We start from the raw sequence: 15,796 nt of genomic DNA, 5'->3' as shown, positions 1-15,796 counted from the left end.
AACAACTTTAGTTTCTAAGACATCATTATCAATGTATTTTGTTGTCAAGAAATGATCAACAAAAGGTATTTATCGTTTGAAGGTATTTTCTATCATTTTTATGATAAAATATATAGTAAAGTAAAAAAAGTTAGTATCATGTTTTGCATTGCACTAAACAGAGTGAGGAAAATCGTTTTAATGATTAATAGTGATAGTGCTTAAATAAAAAATATTCACTATTATTGTTTTATATTAATCACTGGAGCCCCAGACTAGTAAAGAACTTTATTTATTTTAATATGTGAAGCCCAAGGGACTCATGCTCCTAACTCATCGTATGAAGAAATGTGGATTGGTGCTCTCAAAGTGGTAAGGCCACAGTGGAAAGCAGGTCCCCGGGCCTCCTCTTCTGGGAACACACTCCCCAAAGGGGGGGATACGCAGCCCCTTCCTTTCATCCCAGGCTGATAGCTAAAGAGGGCTGGACCTTCTCGAAAAGAGGACCATGAAAGTCATCAAGTGGGCCCAAAGCAAAGCCCCACCACCATCAGAAAGCAGTCTTCGGTGACCCAGCTTCGCATGTCACTGACTCAAAATCACAAAGTATACAAAACTTGGACACAGCTCTAGCTGTTACAGCTGATATGGTTATTTTTAATAATATTGAGTAACAGAGAGGAAGAGAGGGGGATTTTTCACTCTGTCGCATGGTAAGGTGACTGTCAAAAAGCTTATTTGTATTGGGCCTTAATAACGCAAAGTAGAGCTGTTCACTTGGTAAATTGAGATAACCGATATTTCACAGAAAACATTAAACCCCTAATGAAGTATTGCACCTGATTATCGTACAATGACATTGGTATGTATTTTTAAAAATAATGTAAAAAATCTGTTCAGAAACAGGTGCATACTACCAGTAAAACACGCACTGGAAAAATGAGGTTATCAGCTCGGAGACTTTGTGCGGTGAGCAATGTCGCACTTCAGATAACAGGTTTAATGACGGTATATGAACAGGCAGAAGGGGTATAAACGTCAGTATCTCGTGCTTCTGCATTGACATTTCCTCTTGGTGACATAAGCCAGGCATGGTTCACATTACAAGGAAGGACTTTGTTTAGATGCAACGACTAACTCTTACTCAATCTCACAAGCCCATACCTCCCCGTACTTCCAGGTTTCATGAGACAGTCCTGCCTTTTGTGGCACTCTACAGCTGTCCTGGGTAGCTACCTCGCTGTGGGCCTCCATTGCAGCCCCCATGAAGCCACCTCACAATGCTCAGCAGCTTAATGCTTCAAGGTGGCTCTTCGTGTAAGGTGGGTGGTTGCCATGCCCCGTCCACCTCCAGTGCCAGCCCTCCTGCCTATTGTCAAACCCTCCCAATGCGGGTGTCGCAACTTGGAAACCTGAAATGTTAGAGGGCATGTAAGCCTACTGAAACCTTATACTTTGTATCAGTGACAGATCTATTTGAAAAAGATCAGTTGTCTTGAAAGTTTGCACTCTAATTCTACTCAGCCAATGAAATGTTTTACATTGACTGCAATTAATTGGTGATAATGTTTAATTAACACTAGAGAACCCTGTTCCCTGTTTATTTTATCTCTGCTTTGCATACATCATTACAATAGTAATGTTATCTGCCGCATATTATGCAGCCTGTTTTTGGTCATTATACAGACAACAATACACGAGCCCCCGAAAAGGTACATCTTACACCATGAGCATTGGTCAAATGGTTAGTGAGCAACTTAAAAAAGTATATATAACATAATAAAACAGATATGCCAGTTTATTCCTTCCCCAGAAGGTTGATGGCGTGTAGACATGGCACCTTATGATGGAGCCATAAACAAGCAAAAAAATATCACATATCATATCATATCATATATATCATATCACATGCAACAGAATGTGAACTTTGCTTCCCAGACATCCTGACAACAATTTGGACCGTTTGAAATATCTTTGGTCTGATTACAGAAAGTGTAGTTAAGCTTTGCATGTGCCATACTGCAAATCACTGGCAGTTTTATAAGAGTTATTAAAAAAACAAAACTCAACAAAACAAAAAAAAGTGTCATCGTCCATGCAGAAACAAGTTTATCGGGACTCTCGGCCGCCTTTATCATGTGCAAATACTGAAGCAGATTGACTCAAATTTCTAATACTTCAAGTCACACCAGAATGAATGGCAAATATTAGCTGAGCCAAAGCATTCCTGTTTATAATAAAAAAAAAAATTCCAGGCCCAGCCAGTTCTAAAAATTCAACAAAATATTATCTTACAAAACAAAAATTAAAGCAAAATTGTGGGGGAAATATATGGTATATATATATATATATATAAATAAAATGTGAACAGAAAAATAAATATATTTTTGAGATACTGATATTATACCACATTAAAGTAAGAATTTAGGAGACGTCTCCGCTGTCTGCCAAATGCTGGGTATCCTGTAGAGTTTGAGGTTTGCAATCATAATGATCGCTCTGTTAGGACACTGATAAGATGTTTGCATTCCAAAAACTTCCCTCCCAAAGAAAAAACAATAGGAAACAAGCGGGCAGGACAGCTTCAATCCAGGCGGAAAGACCGGTCTAACGAGGGACATTGTTAAGACCACGTAAAGATTGAAAAAATACACAAAAAAGGAATTGCACAACCTAAAAAGCATAAAAAGACCAATAAATACACCCAGCGAATATTATTCAAAAAAATATGTTTTTGGTATTCTTGCTTTGTTTCAGATAAAGCTTGAGCCTTTAGTATGTTCAAGATACAAGGTACTGCAATATAAAATAATACCTTTTTGTTGGATTAAAACTCCATTTTAAGGACGCGCTTTCAAGAGTATCCACAAGTAAAAAGCAATCTTTTGAAAGAATAAATAATCCTGTTATTCCATGTTGACCCGTTATCAAGTTAATGGAAAGGCACAGAAGTTTTTCGTTTTTCTTTTGAGTTTTCACACTTTAACAACTTCTTTTGTAATAAATCTAGCCCAAATCAACAAGTTATAGCTAATCAAAATAATTAAAATCTATGGGAAATAGAAGCTCCCATTGATGATAAATCTGTTTTTACACGGTGTGTTTTAGAACACAGAGCAGCGTATATTTATAGATTTTTTTTTAGAGTGGATAAAAGGTCAACATTTATGGTATGGATAATCCATGGTGAGTTATAAAATAATCCTTTCAACAAATGGCAGTTTAGCGGATATGCTACACTGCTCATTGTGTTAGGTCAAGCACATCAGCCCTCCAAAACAAGATTACTTAGCTACCACATCTAAAGTGGTCTTCAGAGCCCCCAGAATGATAGATGAGATAGTTGATTTAGTCCACAAGACTCAGAGACATTAAATCCAAACAGGGTGCAACAGGATAACTCCCCACCCAAAAATCCTGCAACTGTAAGCAGTAAGAACGAAGAATAGAAACATAGAAAGTGATGGCCGATAAGAACCATTAGGCCCATCCAGTCTGCCCAACCTCTGAGTACTTATCCTACATCTAGCTTGGCCTTATGTCTATCCCATGCTTGCTTAATAATAGCAGAGCCCTCCAGCGTTGGGCCTCCACCAAACTTACTGTTGTGCTTGAAAATGCGAATGGTAGCCCCTGAGAGTCTAGCCCCGAGCACCAAGGAGGTATGATTCAATTCATCACTTAAAATAAGGCAACCCTGAAAGAAGAGAGAAGATTGCATCAGTACGACAATCAAACACAAGGCAAATGGCTCCTTTTCTCCCTGTCTGATTATATGATCAAATCCGGCATATTTTCACTTTACATCAGAAATCTCACTTTGAGCAAAGTCATAATAAATGGTTTTCCAATGAGCCAGTTGCTTTTTTTTCAGGAGGAGGTTAAAGACATGTAAATACAAGTGCTCAATAAGCTTTATAAAATGTAATATAAACATCAAAACCACTTTAGTGTATTTAAAGCTGGGGATCATTATGTCTAAATTTTTTTCCATCCAGCGTCAGACCAGTCGGACAGGTTTGTCTTGTAACCATGCATGCTAAATAACATGCCGGTGCCTCATTCTCTCTCTATGAACACCACTCAAGACTGTTTACTTGGGCTAAGACAGCCTACATGTTGTGGGTCTAGGGGTTTATGCATTGATTCACTACTCCTCCCCTCCAACACCAGGAAATGTGTCCCAGAGCATAATATAGTATAATATATATATATATATAGTAGTAAAGAACATAACAAGAGATAAGTGTTCAATACACTTGTGTTCTCCATGGTCAATCTGGACTTTAGTAGACCCATGTTATTGGAACCACCGGTATGTATGCCTCCATGCAAGTAGCAACTCGTGAAATGTTTAAACACCCCAACATTTTTATTCCACATGAAAAGTCTATGCTTAAAGGGCAGGTGAACACCTTTTATCCAAGGCATTCAGCATAGATTGCAACGGGAAAAAATAAATGAACATTGATCCAAGTTATCTCAGAAAATGAAACAACCTTTGTAGTTCAAAGGTTGGGTGTGTTTGGATTGAAATACCTCTACAACCCAACCTTACGTTTATATGGTTTTTTTTTGTTTACTGGTCATTTAATGAAAAACTGTGCATGGTTAACTCTATTGCAATAAAAATGCATTCATATATAACAAAGTGTTAGCGATAAAATATTTGCTGGTGTGCTCAGCAAATTCATAAAAAGCACACACCAAGTAACATTAACCAAGTGCAACATTATTGCTGCTCTCAGAATAATACAATTAGTGGAAATCTGGCAACGGGATCCGCAGCAGGAATGTTCTGCAGGAAATGTTTGCTCAAACACTAATCCATCCAAAATATCTGCATGATACCAGATTAAAATACTTGGTTTCATTAAAATAACACAATAAGTTATTTTACTTTGCAAAATACATGTTTGTGTCTGAGCAGTAATCAATTTAAGTTGGTTGTATTGTTTTTTTTTTTTAATATTCATCGAAAGAGCCATGCAGTCAGTCTACAGCTGATCCATCGTATTTCCGTGGATTTAACTGTTTCAGTAGAGAATCACAACGCTTGCAAGAATTACCCTTGTCTCTGCCTTTCTCTTCCTCATTCTGATTGCGACCGAGGACTATAAGTGTTTCCCGGTGTACCAAGCCCAAGGGCTGTTTTTTTTTTCTTTTAAGATATTGAATTGGTTTTAGTTATTGTGGTCAGTGGATAGTTAGCGGGGGATTCGTTACATAGAGTTAGGTTTAGGGTTGAGTAAGGAGGGACACTCCAGCCTCATTTGTATTTGCCTCTTCGCCAGCCCAGTAGCTCCCAGACTTGACGGAAAACTTTCCCTAAACCTAAAACTTTTACTTGACTCTCTATTGCAGAGGGTTGAAATGACATATTTTAGCCCTTCATGCTACATACATACATACTCGCCAAACTCCAGCTAAAAATGGCATAACATGCAACGTTCTACCATACAATATGTCTATAACACCACTTTCTACTCATTACTTACTCAAAGGGTTAATAGCTCTTTAATCTATTGATGTGCATTTTAGTTTGTTATTTTTTTGTCTTTTCTTTATCTTTTTCAGAATCCGAATCAGTAAACAGGTACTGACCCTTGTTTAAGTAAGACGAGGCGCATGTTGCATGGGGCGACGCATTGCTTGGGGAGAAATACTGCACAGGAGACAGAGATAAGCCATAAAGCCACGTGACAATGGGAAAAAAAAAGATTACAGGTTTTTCTCTTATTCAGGAAGTGCAACTTGAACTTAAAGCGAAGGGCGTGAGAGTCACCTGGTTCATCAGGTCATTGGGAGTAATACATGCTCTGGTGTCATATTCCATCAGTACAGTGACATAATCATAAGAAAATGAGTCACTCTGTCTTATACAATCAACATATGATGGCGTAAAAATTAACCAGTTAAACACCATCTAGAATTTGTGTTATTTAACATACTGAAAAACGACAGCGTTTTAGGAATAATAAATAAAGCCCCTTTTAAATTTATACGTAATGGAATACTAATCTCCAGTATTAGTTAATGCAGTTGGGACTTACCTTGCCAACCAGGGCTGGGATATTCATAGAATTGGTAGCAAAGCCCATACCGAACACCATAGCAGCTTCTACATTAAGGAACTTGGCAACCAGGTCTTCCAGCTCTTCATGCTTATCCAAATGACCTGGAAAGTAATCAATTAAAGTATAAAAAGTTATTAAATATGATCTTCGGGTCTTAATATAGGACAAATCATTTTACAATATCTGTCACTGAGCCAGTTAGTGTATATTATTTTAAAATACTTACCTTAAGACCTACTTTAAAAGGACTGCATAATTATTGACACAAACTAGTTGCCCTTTATACTTCTCCGAGACCCTAATACTGTAACACGTCTGCCATACACAGCTCTGCAAGCTCAACCCTGAATAAGGCTTGATTGAACACCACACTTTGCCTTCCTGGTGGTTAATCTGACAAGGATGCGAGTACTATATTCAAAGTTATATTATACTAAACCTTAATAAGAAGAAAGCCATCTTCACCTGTTAAACATTCAAGTAGCCAGAACTTTTATCGCAGTCCATTGAACGCACCTGTTTAGTTCTTTAACACTCGTTAACTGCCATAGGCAGCTTCTGGGATGAAATCCAGGGTATCTTTGGCCCTCACGGAAGTTTGGGGGGCCAGCCCTAACCTCCTACTTCTGCACAATTGCTCCATGAAAGCGATTGTGTAGCGTTGACCCCTTCAATGCTCTGATCACGTCTATAATGCAATTGGTGCATTGAAGGGGTTACGCTTGTGTCTTTAGGTTACTGATCATTGATCAGCAGTGATCTAATGTGGCGGGCATGTATTATACACAAGTACTTTATTTTCTCCTACAAAACTGAGTGTTACACAGGTGGGTATTATACCCCAGATTTCACGCTAAATGTTTTGAAGAGTTAGCAGATGTATAGGGGGATAATGTATAAAGTATTTCTGGCACAAAGTTTGAAAAATTGTTTTATTACCAGATCAATCAATGAAATTTTCCTTCTGAACTATTCTATTGGTTGCTAGGCGATATTTCAGACTTTGTACCAGGATAGTTTTTAATACCTAATCCCCAATAGTTTTGTATCCGTAAATACTCCATGTGGTTTTTATTGATATGTTAATCTGAGCATGGTGGATATAAAATGCTACTTCTCCACTTACACCCATAAGAAACTTGAAAAATGTGTTACTGAGTTAACATTAAACTGGTTGTAAAAGTATATGCAAAAACAAGCAAGATCATAAATAAAAATGAGTCACTGAGGTGACATCAGTAAACAGACATCATACAAAAATATGTAGGTAAAGATGGTTAATCAGTTGGTAAAAAAAAATTTGAAAAAAAATTATTTTATCTTTGCTTGCATTTTGAGCTTTTATAGGCATATGGTGAACAACATGTTTTCTGCCCTGTATAATGTATTTGCTTGTCATAAGTTAATTAGTGACCAAAAGCAATATAAATGTTCAGCTAGCTACTGCCTATTCCTTAAATGAGCAGCGATTAGATTTTGGACCCTCCGGCATACCCATTTAAAAACACGGCTATCAAGGTGTAATATTTAACAAACACATACAGAGCTCTCCATGAATCTATCATGTGTCATACGCAATCAGAGGCGCTCGACTTCCCAATTCTTACCCATTTCCTGTCTGCTGCTGCATACTCCTGCTCCATAACTAATTACCATGTCCTTCACCGTACCCAATGACTCCTCGTCAATCTCTGCAAAGCCAAGATAGTTATAAGATCCCATGTTTATCACATCTTTGATGGCTCTCCCCGTATGCCTAGAATTGGAACAACAAATAAGCAGATGAGAAAATTATCCATGGCAGGTATTTATTCTTGGCATCTGTCTTTTTCTAATGCAGATCTACCTTTCAGCACAAAAAATCTATATAACCAGAACAAACTGGTGGACAAACAGGTCCCAGCCTGTGTGGAAGCCAAGCATGACTCGCTACAGAAAGAAGAGCCAAACAGACCAAGACCCAGAACTAGATGAGCAGTTTGAGCTGGCATGGATCCACCCTATACAAGTCAACTCCTTATAAGCTGTGCTGAGGTCAGCATAAAACATAGGAGTCCTAAAAAATAGCAATAATGTTTATGCAGCCAACCTATTCATCGAGTAAAAAGAGTTACATAAGCATTTGACACTTCCAGAGTCCCTTGTTACATCTGAAAGGAAAGCAATATAGTAGATTTATGGTAAAAAAAAAAATGGGAAATACATAATTTGTGGGAAGACTGCTACAGGAAATTCCTCTCTTGACCAAAAATGACCTACTCCTACAATGATTTTTTAAATTGAATATTGTCCATGACAAATGTGCATAAACTCATAAATACATATGGTAACCCAATAAAGGTTGACAACCTTGAGCTAAAAAGACCCCCTTAGAAGTTTTTTAAACCTACAGTTCTGGGGGTAGTAACGACGACTGCTTGAATTACCTGTATGTCCAGTTGTAATCATCCGTCAATCGCTCCATAAGGTCAAATTGGGCACCAGGCACACTACAGATGGGGCGGTTCCAGTTATCCCGTACTCGCATATAGAGGTTTCTTGTATAAAAATTTTCAAAGTCTTGATAAAGTGGCACGAAATCCTATACGAAAAAACAACACATTAATTAATGCGGTTTAATATCCTTTATTTATCACTTTTTAATATAAATGTGCACTGGGATTCACATAAACACTAAAAAAATTATATTTCTGCACCAATTTACCAAATGTGTGTGTATATATTTATAAAATAGAATCACAAAGCAGACTTTCATAACTTAAACCCTTTTACATTCATACTTAGAGGATACTTTGATGCTCAGTGTAACTTTTAGTCATGTATATGAGAAATACATTTAATTTATAGAAGGCGGAGGAGTTCTTACTTTCTGCTCTTCCCTTTCTTCAGCCATATGACACTTCTCCAGTCCCCATGATCTCATAAAGTCTCGTAGGTAACCAAATAACGTGACCACTCCGAAGCCTATATAGGTAAGTACAGCAACGTACATTGGCGCTTCTTCAAAGGATTCATTAAAGGGCTTCTTATAGAGGGTGCCGCCATTTGCAGTTCCATTCTGCTGAAACAGGAAAGATACATGATGATACTAATAAACAAAAAAACAGAAAATGTATGTAAAATATATATTTAAATCCTCACACATATTAGGAATTTTATTGAATATCTACATCTGATACAGCAAATCGTATATATTTTTACCTGCTGATCTGGTAAATTAAATAAAAAACATCATTGTAGACATTAGACAGAAGATTATTCTGTAAGCCATACATACAAAGGTGTCGCAACAAGAAATATAACAATTTTATTACGAGTAAAAACCGGGGGTATCTATCTTCATACATCCCTAGTGTCCTTCTTTAGGAGGGACCAGCAAATTATTCTGGGTTGACTGGCAGTCTCCTTGCTCCAAAACCAGAGAATAGATCTTGGACAATCTGCCCTCTGCTGCTGCCCTGCTCAGTGGGACCATTGCAAAGAACATTTGTGATCTCCCCAACTGCTCCATTTGCGCTGCCTCCTTAGGATACATTACATGGCACTGCATGACTTTAAGACATGGAGTGAAGGATATGACATCATAATCCTATGCAGTAAGGACAGTGCATGTGGAGGCTTGGGGCATTGCTGTGGGTTAGGCCTAGGGCAGCTTCCAAGGTAAATGTTGCTGGGAGGGACAGTCCTTCTTTGGGACATAAAACCCCCTGTCCCTATTTCCTCCTCTGATGTCCCACATTTAAAGGAGCTCAGAATGCTTGCTGGGTACCAGTATATCATGGTATTCTAGAGCCCCAAAACTCACAATAAGTGTAGAAACAGCAGGCATAAAAATGTAATTGTTTAAATGAAATACACTATTCTGCTTCGAAAGACCTAACTTATTTACATAAATAGCTATCAATAGATTAAGATATTTAAAGTGTTAGTAAAGACTGTTTGCCAACTATCTGTTATGTGGAGGTAGCGCCCGATTAGTGTTAAGAAAGCCCTGGCCCTTTAATTCACTATTCTATGATGGCACTGAATGCTGTGACAAGTAGTAATTTTAATAACCGGTAAGCATGTGATTATATTAAATACCAGGAATGGATCATTAGCTCTAGGGAAAGTTATAAAGATATACAGATAACAAGGTCACCTCCTTGTTGCTCCAGGCAATAAATATCAGGTAGACACCTTGATAAGCATGTCACAGAAACCAACTTGTTATAATTTTCACTGCATCTCCAGTGGAAAAAAAAAAAGCCAGCTGTAAAGAGAGATTATCATTAACTCATATCTTAGCAAAAGCAAGTCTCCTGATAGAAGGCCTCGTGATCTACCTGATCTGTTAAGACTTTTACTACTATTTGCTGAATGAAAACGTAATCGTTCCGTAAAGGATCTGTAATAGGGAGATGAGGAAGCATGTAGTAAAAATAAATCCTTAAACTCCTCTCAATGCGTAACCAACCGATTATGATGGCCGGTGGTTCATTACAGACCATACAAGTTTCTTAAATGTTCTAAAGCCTGCCACTTTTTTAAATACAGAAACGATTGGATGCTCTACTGGCAGTATTTAGCTATACCAAACCAAAACCAAATCACAAACTGTAATAATAGTAGGTAATACAAATAAAAAGGCAAAACCATTGCATGTTTGACAATCGTTGGAGATCAATGGTGGCAAAACCAAATAAGCCTATGATTTGTACCCTCAGTTGTCCATGGAACATTTAACAGTCGCTCTATCCTACTTCTACTTCACAGCTGTTGTCCTACAAACACAAGACTCTTGTGATTCTTTTCTTCCATTGTTAATACTTTAGAATAATAGTTAAAATAATAGTTTGAGAACGTTTGGAAACTTTTTAAGACGAAGAGCACATCACAATGCGTGTGTCATCTCACAATTCCTTACATTATGATCTCACCCAGTCAAATTCCAATCGAATCTTTGATCAAAACCTTACATTTTCCTTTTCCAATGAAAAGTCAATTAACAGAGCTTTAAATAATCATGTGATATCACGCCTTTAATTACATCACATTATTAAGTCTCAGTAACATCAAGCATCAAGACTGCATTCCTTGGGAACCCATGGCAGCTAATCTTTTAAATGGAGAGAATTCTAAACAAATCATATTTTTTCTTTCCCATTCCTCGTTGCTGAACCACTAAAGACTATGTTGACTGTGTCTATTTTCACAAACCGCAAAAACATCTCTGAGAGTAAATTCTAAAGAGGACTTCCTCAATTACCAGGTTTCTTTTGTAACAGTAATATAATAAACAGAGCGGGGGTTAGTCAGTTTCTTCGACTCATACCATTGCATTTGATATGCGAGGAGAAGTAGAACGTAGAGTGTTGGCCCAAAGTTTAATCCAACTCCAGTAAAGAGCCAATCCACTGTCTAATTAAAATGCATATGTGTAACTGGCATCATTTTGAGCCCAAAGACAATGGCAGCCACTTGGTTTATAATTTCCAACAGCCCACCTTATATTTTAGGATGATGAATATAGTCAGTACTCCTGTTTAGTAGTTTTTTTCTGGTCCTTGGCAGTGTCTTTGCCCGTTTGTCTTAAGAAAAAGCTAATAAAGCTCCGTCAACCTGTTACAGCCATACATTCATTCTAACCTCCCCAACACAATAATGGCAACACAGGGGTGGGAGTTGAATTCTTTTTGTTATCATGTGTGATTATTGGGTTATTTTCATTGTCTTAAATCTGTTCCTACATTAGACTCGACATAATCGTTTAACATTCTTCCATCTGACGTTGCTGAGTTTATGATTATCTATATGAGTTAAAGTTGAGGGCAGCAGATTGATTTCCTAGTACATTTGACATCAGTCATCCTGATATGAAAAGGGAGCAACCTCAGAAGTAATGAGTGACATACGCTCTGTGTTTGTCTTACACATTCATTTCTGGCTTGTTAAGAGTTTGTTCAACAATCGTTATTACATCTGTCGCTAGAAACGGTACGGAAACTGCGTCTTATCTTTCTTAGAAACAAACCCGGTCGGTTTCATGGTCAATATAGTTCAAGGGGATTCATACCAATTACTAGTAAAGTTTACATTTGGACAATAAAAAGATGAACAATTGGTGTTTTGTATTATATATTATATATACATACATACATACACACAAACATGCATATACACATATATATGCACAATAACAAACATGTATCTTGCAAACAGTTCTGAAACCTGTCACCTTATGTTTTGTAACTCAAAAGACATTTTTGTTCTACAGCATTTTTGAGACTACACTCTATAAACCTTGGGCACTTGGCTGTCAAGACTTTTTTATTGTACGGTATTTTCCAGTTGGGGGAAAAAATATAAGGGTTACTTAAATCTGAATGAGCGTCCTCCTCAGCACAGTTAATCCAAAACATCTTAGGTGGGAGAATATGCAAAGAACCAGGAGTACTTATAGAGTAGTACTCACATTCAATGTGACCTGCAAAGGCAAACAGTATACTTGGCGAGAATAAACCTAAAGGGATTCCATGCATTCCAATTAAAACTTTCTTGCCATGTGTAAGGAAGAACTTGTCAGCATTAATGCCACGGTTCCCCGTTGGACGTGCTGTAGCCAGAACTCCATCTGGACATCAAGGAAGCTCAAAAATGAAACCCAAAGGGTCCTTTAATAGGCTGCGGGAACTAAAAAAAAGTGTGCCATAGTATGCAAACTATACTTGAAAATAGTTTACAGAGAGTTTTCATTCAAAAAGTTCAAGTAGGGCTTCAGTATGAGGGTCTGTATTTTTCTTTAAACCTAGGGCAGAGGTGTCCAACCTGCGGCCCTCCAGCTGCTGCAGGACTACATCTCCCATAATGCTCTTTCAGCTAAGGGGCTGGCTGAGGAGTATGGGAGATGTAGTCCTGCAGCAGCTGAAGGGCCGCAGGTTGGACACCCTTGACCTAAGGGAAAGTTTAACGTAAACAGAAAAATATCACACCTTAGTGAGTTTCTATTTTACGTGTCACACTAATCTAAAATTAGCTTTAACGTACAGATCAGAATCAGCCCGATGTCAGAAGATAACACGCTTCATGATAACGTCAAGAATCACAAGGAATCCTTCTCTAGATTTTATATATGTTGTTTAGATTTTCCATTAAACGATTCATGAAGGACTGTGCAAAGTCAGTATAAAAAGTTACTCTTTATTCAGAATAATTGTTGTGTGATCAGGGGTACAACGTTATCTTTGGTGGACATCATGTCCATAAGAAACATATCGCATTATTTAATGGCCCTTTGTTCTATAACATGGTGGATTCCATATAAAAGACAATGGCTTTTGTTGTCAGCATAATGACTAGTGTAAAGCCAGTAAATCACAATGGCCAACGGAAAGCTTTAAGATCATCAAGCAGGTTCTACTGGATTGCAGTTCACATGTTTCCAGTAAGTATCTCGGGTAACAGTTACCAGAGACAAACACTTCTAGACATCCCCAAACAGGCTCCAACATCAGTCCTTTAGAGATTTTATATATACTAAAACATTCGGAAACAGCCTTGATCAGTACATCAAAATTATAGTGTACTGTGTTGCAGTAGTAAACAGTTGCTACTAACACTCCCAAATTTACGGTGGTAGTCCCAAAAACTAGACTTTAGTTCCGGCGAGAGTCCTGATTCTAAGGACTGCTGGCACGCATGCATACATAATGCCAAAATCAGGCACTGCCAGACCCGGACTGCACATTTGGCACACAAGCAAATGCAGGAGCGTTCTGCTACCAAAACCATGCTATACACTCCCTATATGCTGATCTGGTTCCACACTGTGCGGCCACCAGCATAAAAACGCAACGTGTGGCCTCTCAAATACAGCCATTGGAGGCACTTATGTGGCACCCATCAGCCTTCGAGTGCCAGGACTGCTTGGTCAACCTCAGAGTTGGGCGTCCCAGCAAAAGGACCCTTCCCACGAAAGACAGACATATAGAACTAACAGATAATGAACACTGAAATACTCTGAAAAGCTCTGCTCCCTTTACACTGATAACACACTAGCCTGTTGAGTAGACTTGCGTGTCACTGTACCTCAAGACGGTGAGTGTGAGTGCATGAAGTCCAGCTGCTGGTGAGTCCTATTTGTATAGCAATCTATACATCTGTTAAACGCAGCTTTGTGTTAATGTAGGAGAGGGAACTCACTAAAATACTTCTAACGCTGCAGCTTTAAACATTAATATTCCCATAAACGGAAACATGCAAACGTAGCATGTCGATATTTTCTCATTTACAACACTGATCTCCAGTGAAGATAGCCTTGGTGTCTTAACTTTTATAGGCTTTAAAGACTTAGCCATAAAAATGGTAACGTTGGCAACGGCCATTAGTTAAATGCGTGCCACTACTTTAAGTCAGGCTTTGGCCTAGAATATGGAGCGTAGATCTGCCGGGCATTAAAGCCACAACATTTTTAATCTCCCATTTAATTCCTTCCTTAAATTGTTTGCTTTATATGATTTTAATTAGCAAAATTATAAAACTGTAGTTAGATTATTTCCCTGAAGACTCGTATTTTTTTTTTTACTCGAGACCTAGATATAATGAATATGATGGCTAATTGTTACAAAACCAAAGAAAACACCTGCTGACACTGTCAATTCATTTAATAATTAGTATAAGATTCAAAAAGTTTAGTATAAGTTTTATGTAACTTTATAGAATATCTGGAAAGAAACACAAGCCGTCTTTAAAGAATATATCTCACAGCCCCCGGTCTTTAAAGAATATATCTCGCAACCCCATCTGGTATCCAGGGGGTTTCTATGAGCACTTCATTATTTAATACCTAAACCAGAAAAATACAGGAACCCCAAAAAATTAATTATAGAAGAAATCAGTACCATGTTATGAGATTCACAAAGAAAGACTTTTCACTTGTGTATATTGCAAGTCCTAAAAGTGGAGCAGTCTCCATAGCAACCATAGCAAGAAGGGTTCCACTTTTGAAACTTTTATACGCGACTCCTTTTGTTTCTAAACATTAAGCTGCTGCCAGATCTAGCCGTAAATGTAATAATAAAAGTTTCCGAATACAAGTGCTACGGGGGCCAGAGGGAAAGCAAAGCCTTGGTGTGCTGTTGCGTGTTCATACCCCTACGAACACACAAAGGGTTAAAAGCAGCCGGGGCCCCGCGTACCTGGATCGTCTTTGACAGCCCGTTTCTTGTGGACAGCCCGTTTTTGCCGTGGTTCGCATGCACCGTGTGGTTGCCATTGCAGTATGCGTGCTTGGGATCGGCCATCGGGGCCAGAGAGTTGGCTGCAGTCATGAAGCAGGGGCAGATAGAGAGTAAAGCACCCAGAGCTACCAGGTATCTAACCAGTATGTCAGGATCAGCCAGGGGAATAGGGTGGGGCGACCCGGAGGAGGTGGACTAGCCCTTCCTTATCCCAGATCTCATGCCTTGCCTAAAACGATCACCTTTGCACACCTTGAGGTCCCCGGGCATGCGGAAGGCAGATTGCCTGGCAACGGACTAACTCCATCAACAACTGAGTCACCAGCCGTCTGCTCGGCGCGGGGGGTTTGCTGGAAGGTAAACGGACACGGGGATTCCCTGGGCCGGCTGTAACCCCAGCACTGTACCCGGGGGCGGCCATGCTCGCTCCTGCCTGATTACACCTTGCAGAGCTCTACATAGAAAAGGTTTACTCGCAGAGTGAGGCAGGTGCTTAACCGTGTGATTGATGCACATATTACA

At 38.7% G+C, this 15,796-nt stretch overlaps 1 protein-coding gene across 2 annotated transcripts in view; it reads right to left on the bottom strand.

The window, feature by feature from the left end:
• SPTLC3 (serine palmitoyltransferase long chain base subunit 3) overlaps positions 1 to 15,421 on the bottom strand; it is a 38,614-nt gene extending 23,193 nt beyond the window's left edge. Inside the window, exons 1-6 of one of the 2 annotated variants that reach the window (XM_053459957.1) lie at positions 15,233 to 15,421; positions 8,923 to 9,117; positions 8,483 to 8,637; positions 7,664 to 7,812; positions 6,033 to 6,157; positions 3,583 to 3,676 (exon numbers count right to left, since the gene is read on the bottom strand). In XM_053459957.1, the coding sequence (XP_053315932.1) occupies positions 3,583 to 3,676; positions 6,033 to 6,157; positions 7,664 to 7,812; positions 8,483 to 8,637; positions 8,923 to 9,117; positions 15,233 to 15,364 (850 nt within the window). In that variant the 5' untranslated portion in view covers positions 15,365 to 15,421. The remainder of the gene's footprint in view (positions 1 to 3,582; positions 3,677 to 6,032; positions 6,158 to 7,663; positions 7,813 to 8,482; positions 8,638 to 8,922; positions 9,118 to 15,232) is intronic. The other variant, XM_053459958.1, reaches the window with a different exon arrangement.
• Positions 15,422 to 15,796: the final 375 nt, after the last annotated feature.

This window comes from Spea bombifrons, chromosome 3 (genome assembly GCF_027358695.1).
Source record: "Spea bombifrons isolate aSpeBom1 chromosome 3, aSpeBom1.2.pri, whole genome shotgun sequence".
NCBI classification, from domain to species: Eukaryota; Metazoa; Chordata; class Amphibia; order Anura; family Pelobatidae; genus Spea; species Spea bombifrons.
This window is presented reverse-complemented; position numbering and strand designations above follow the sequence as displayed.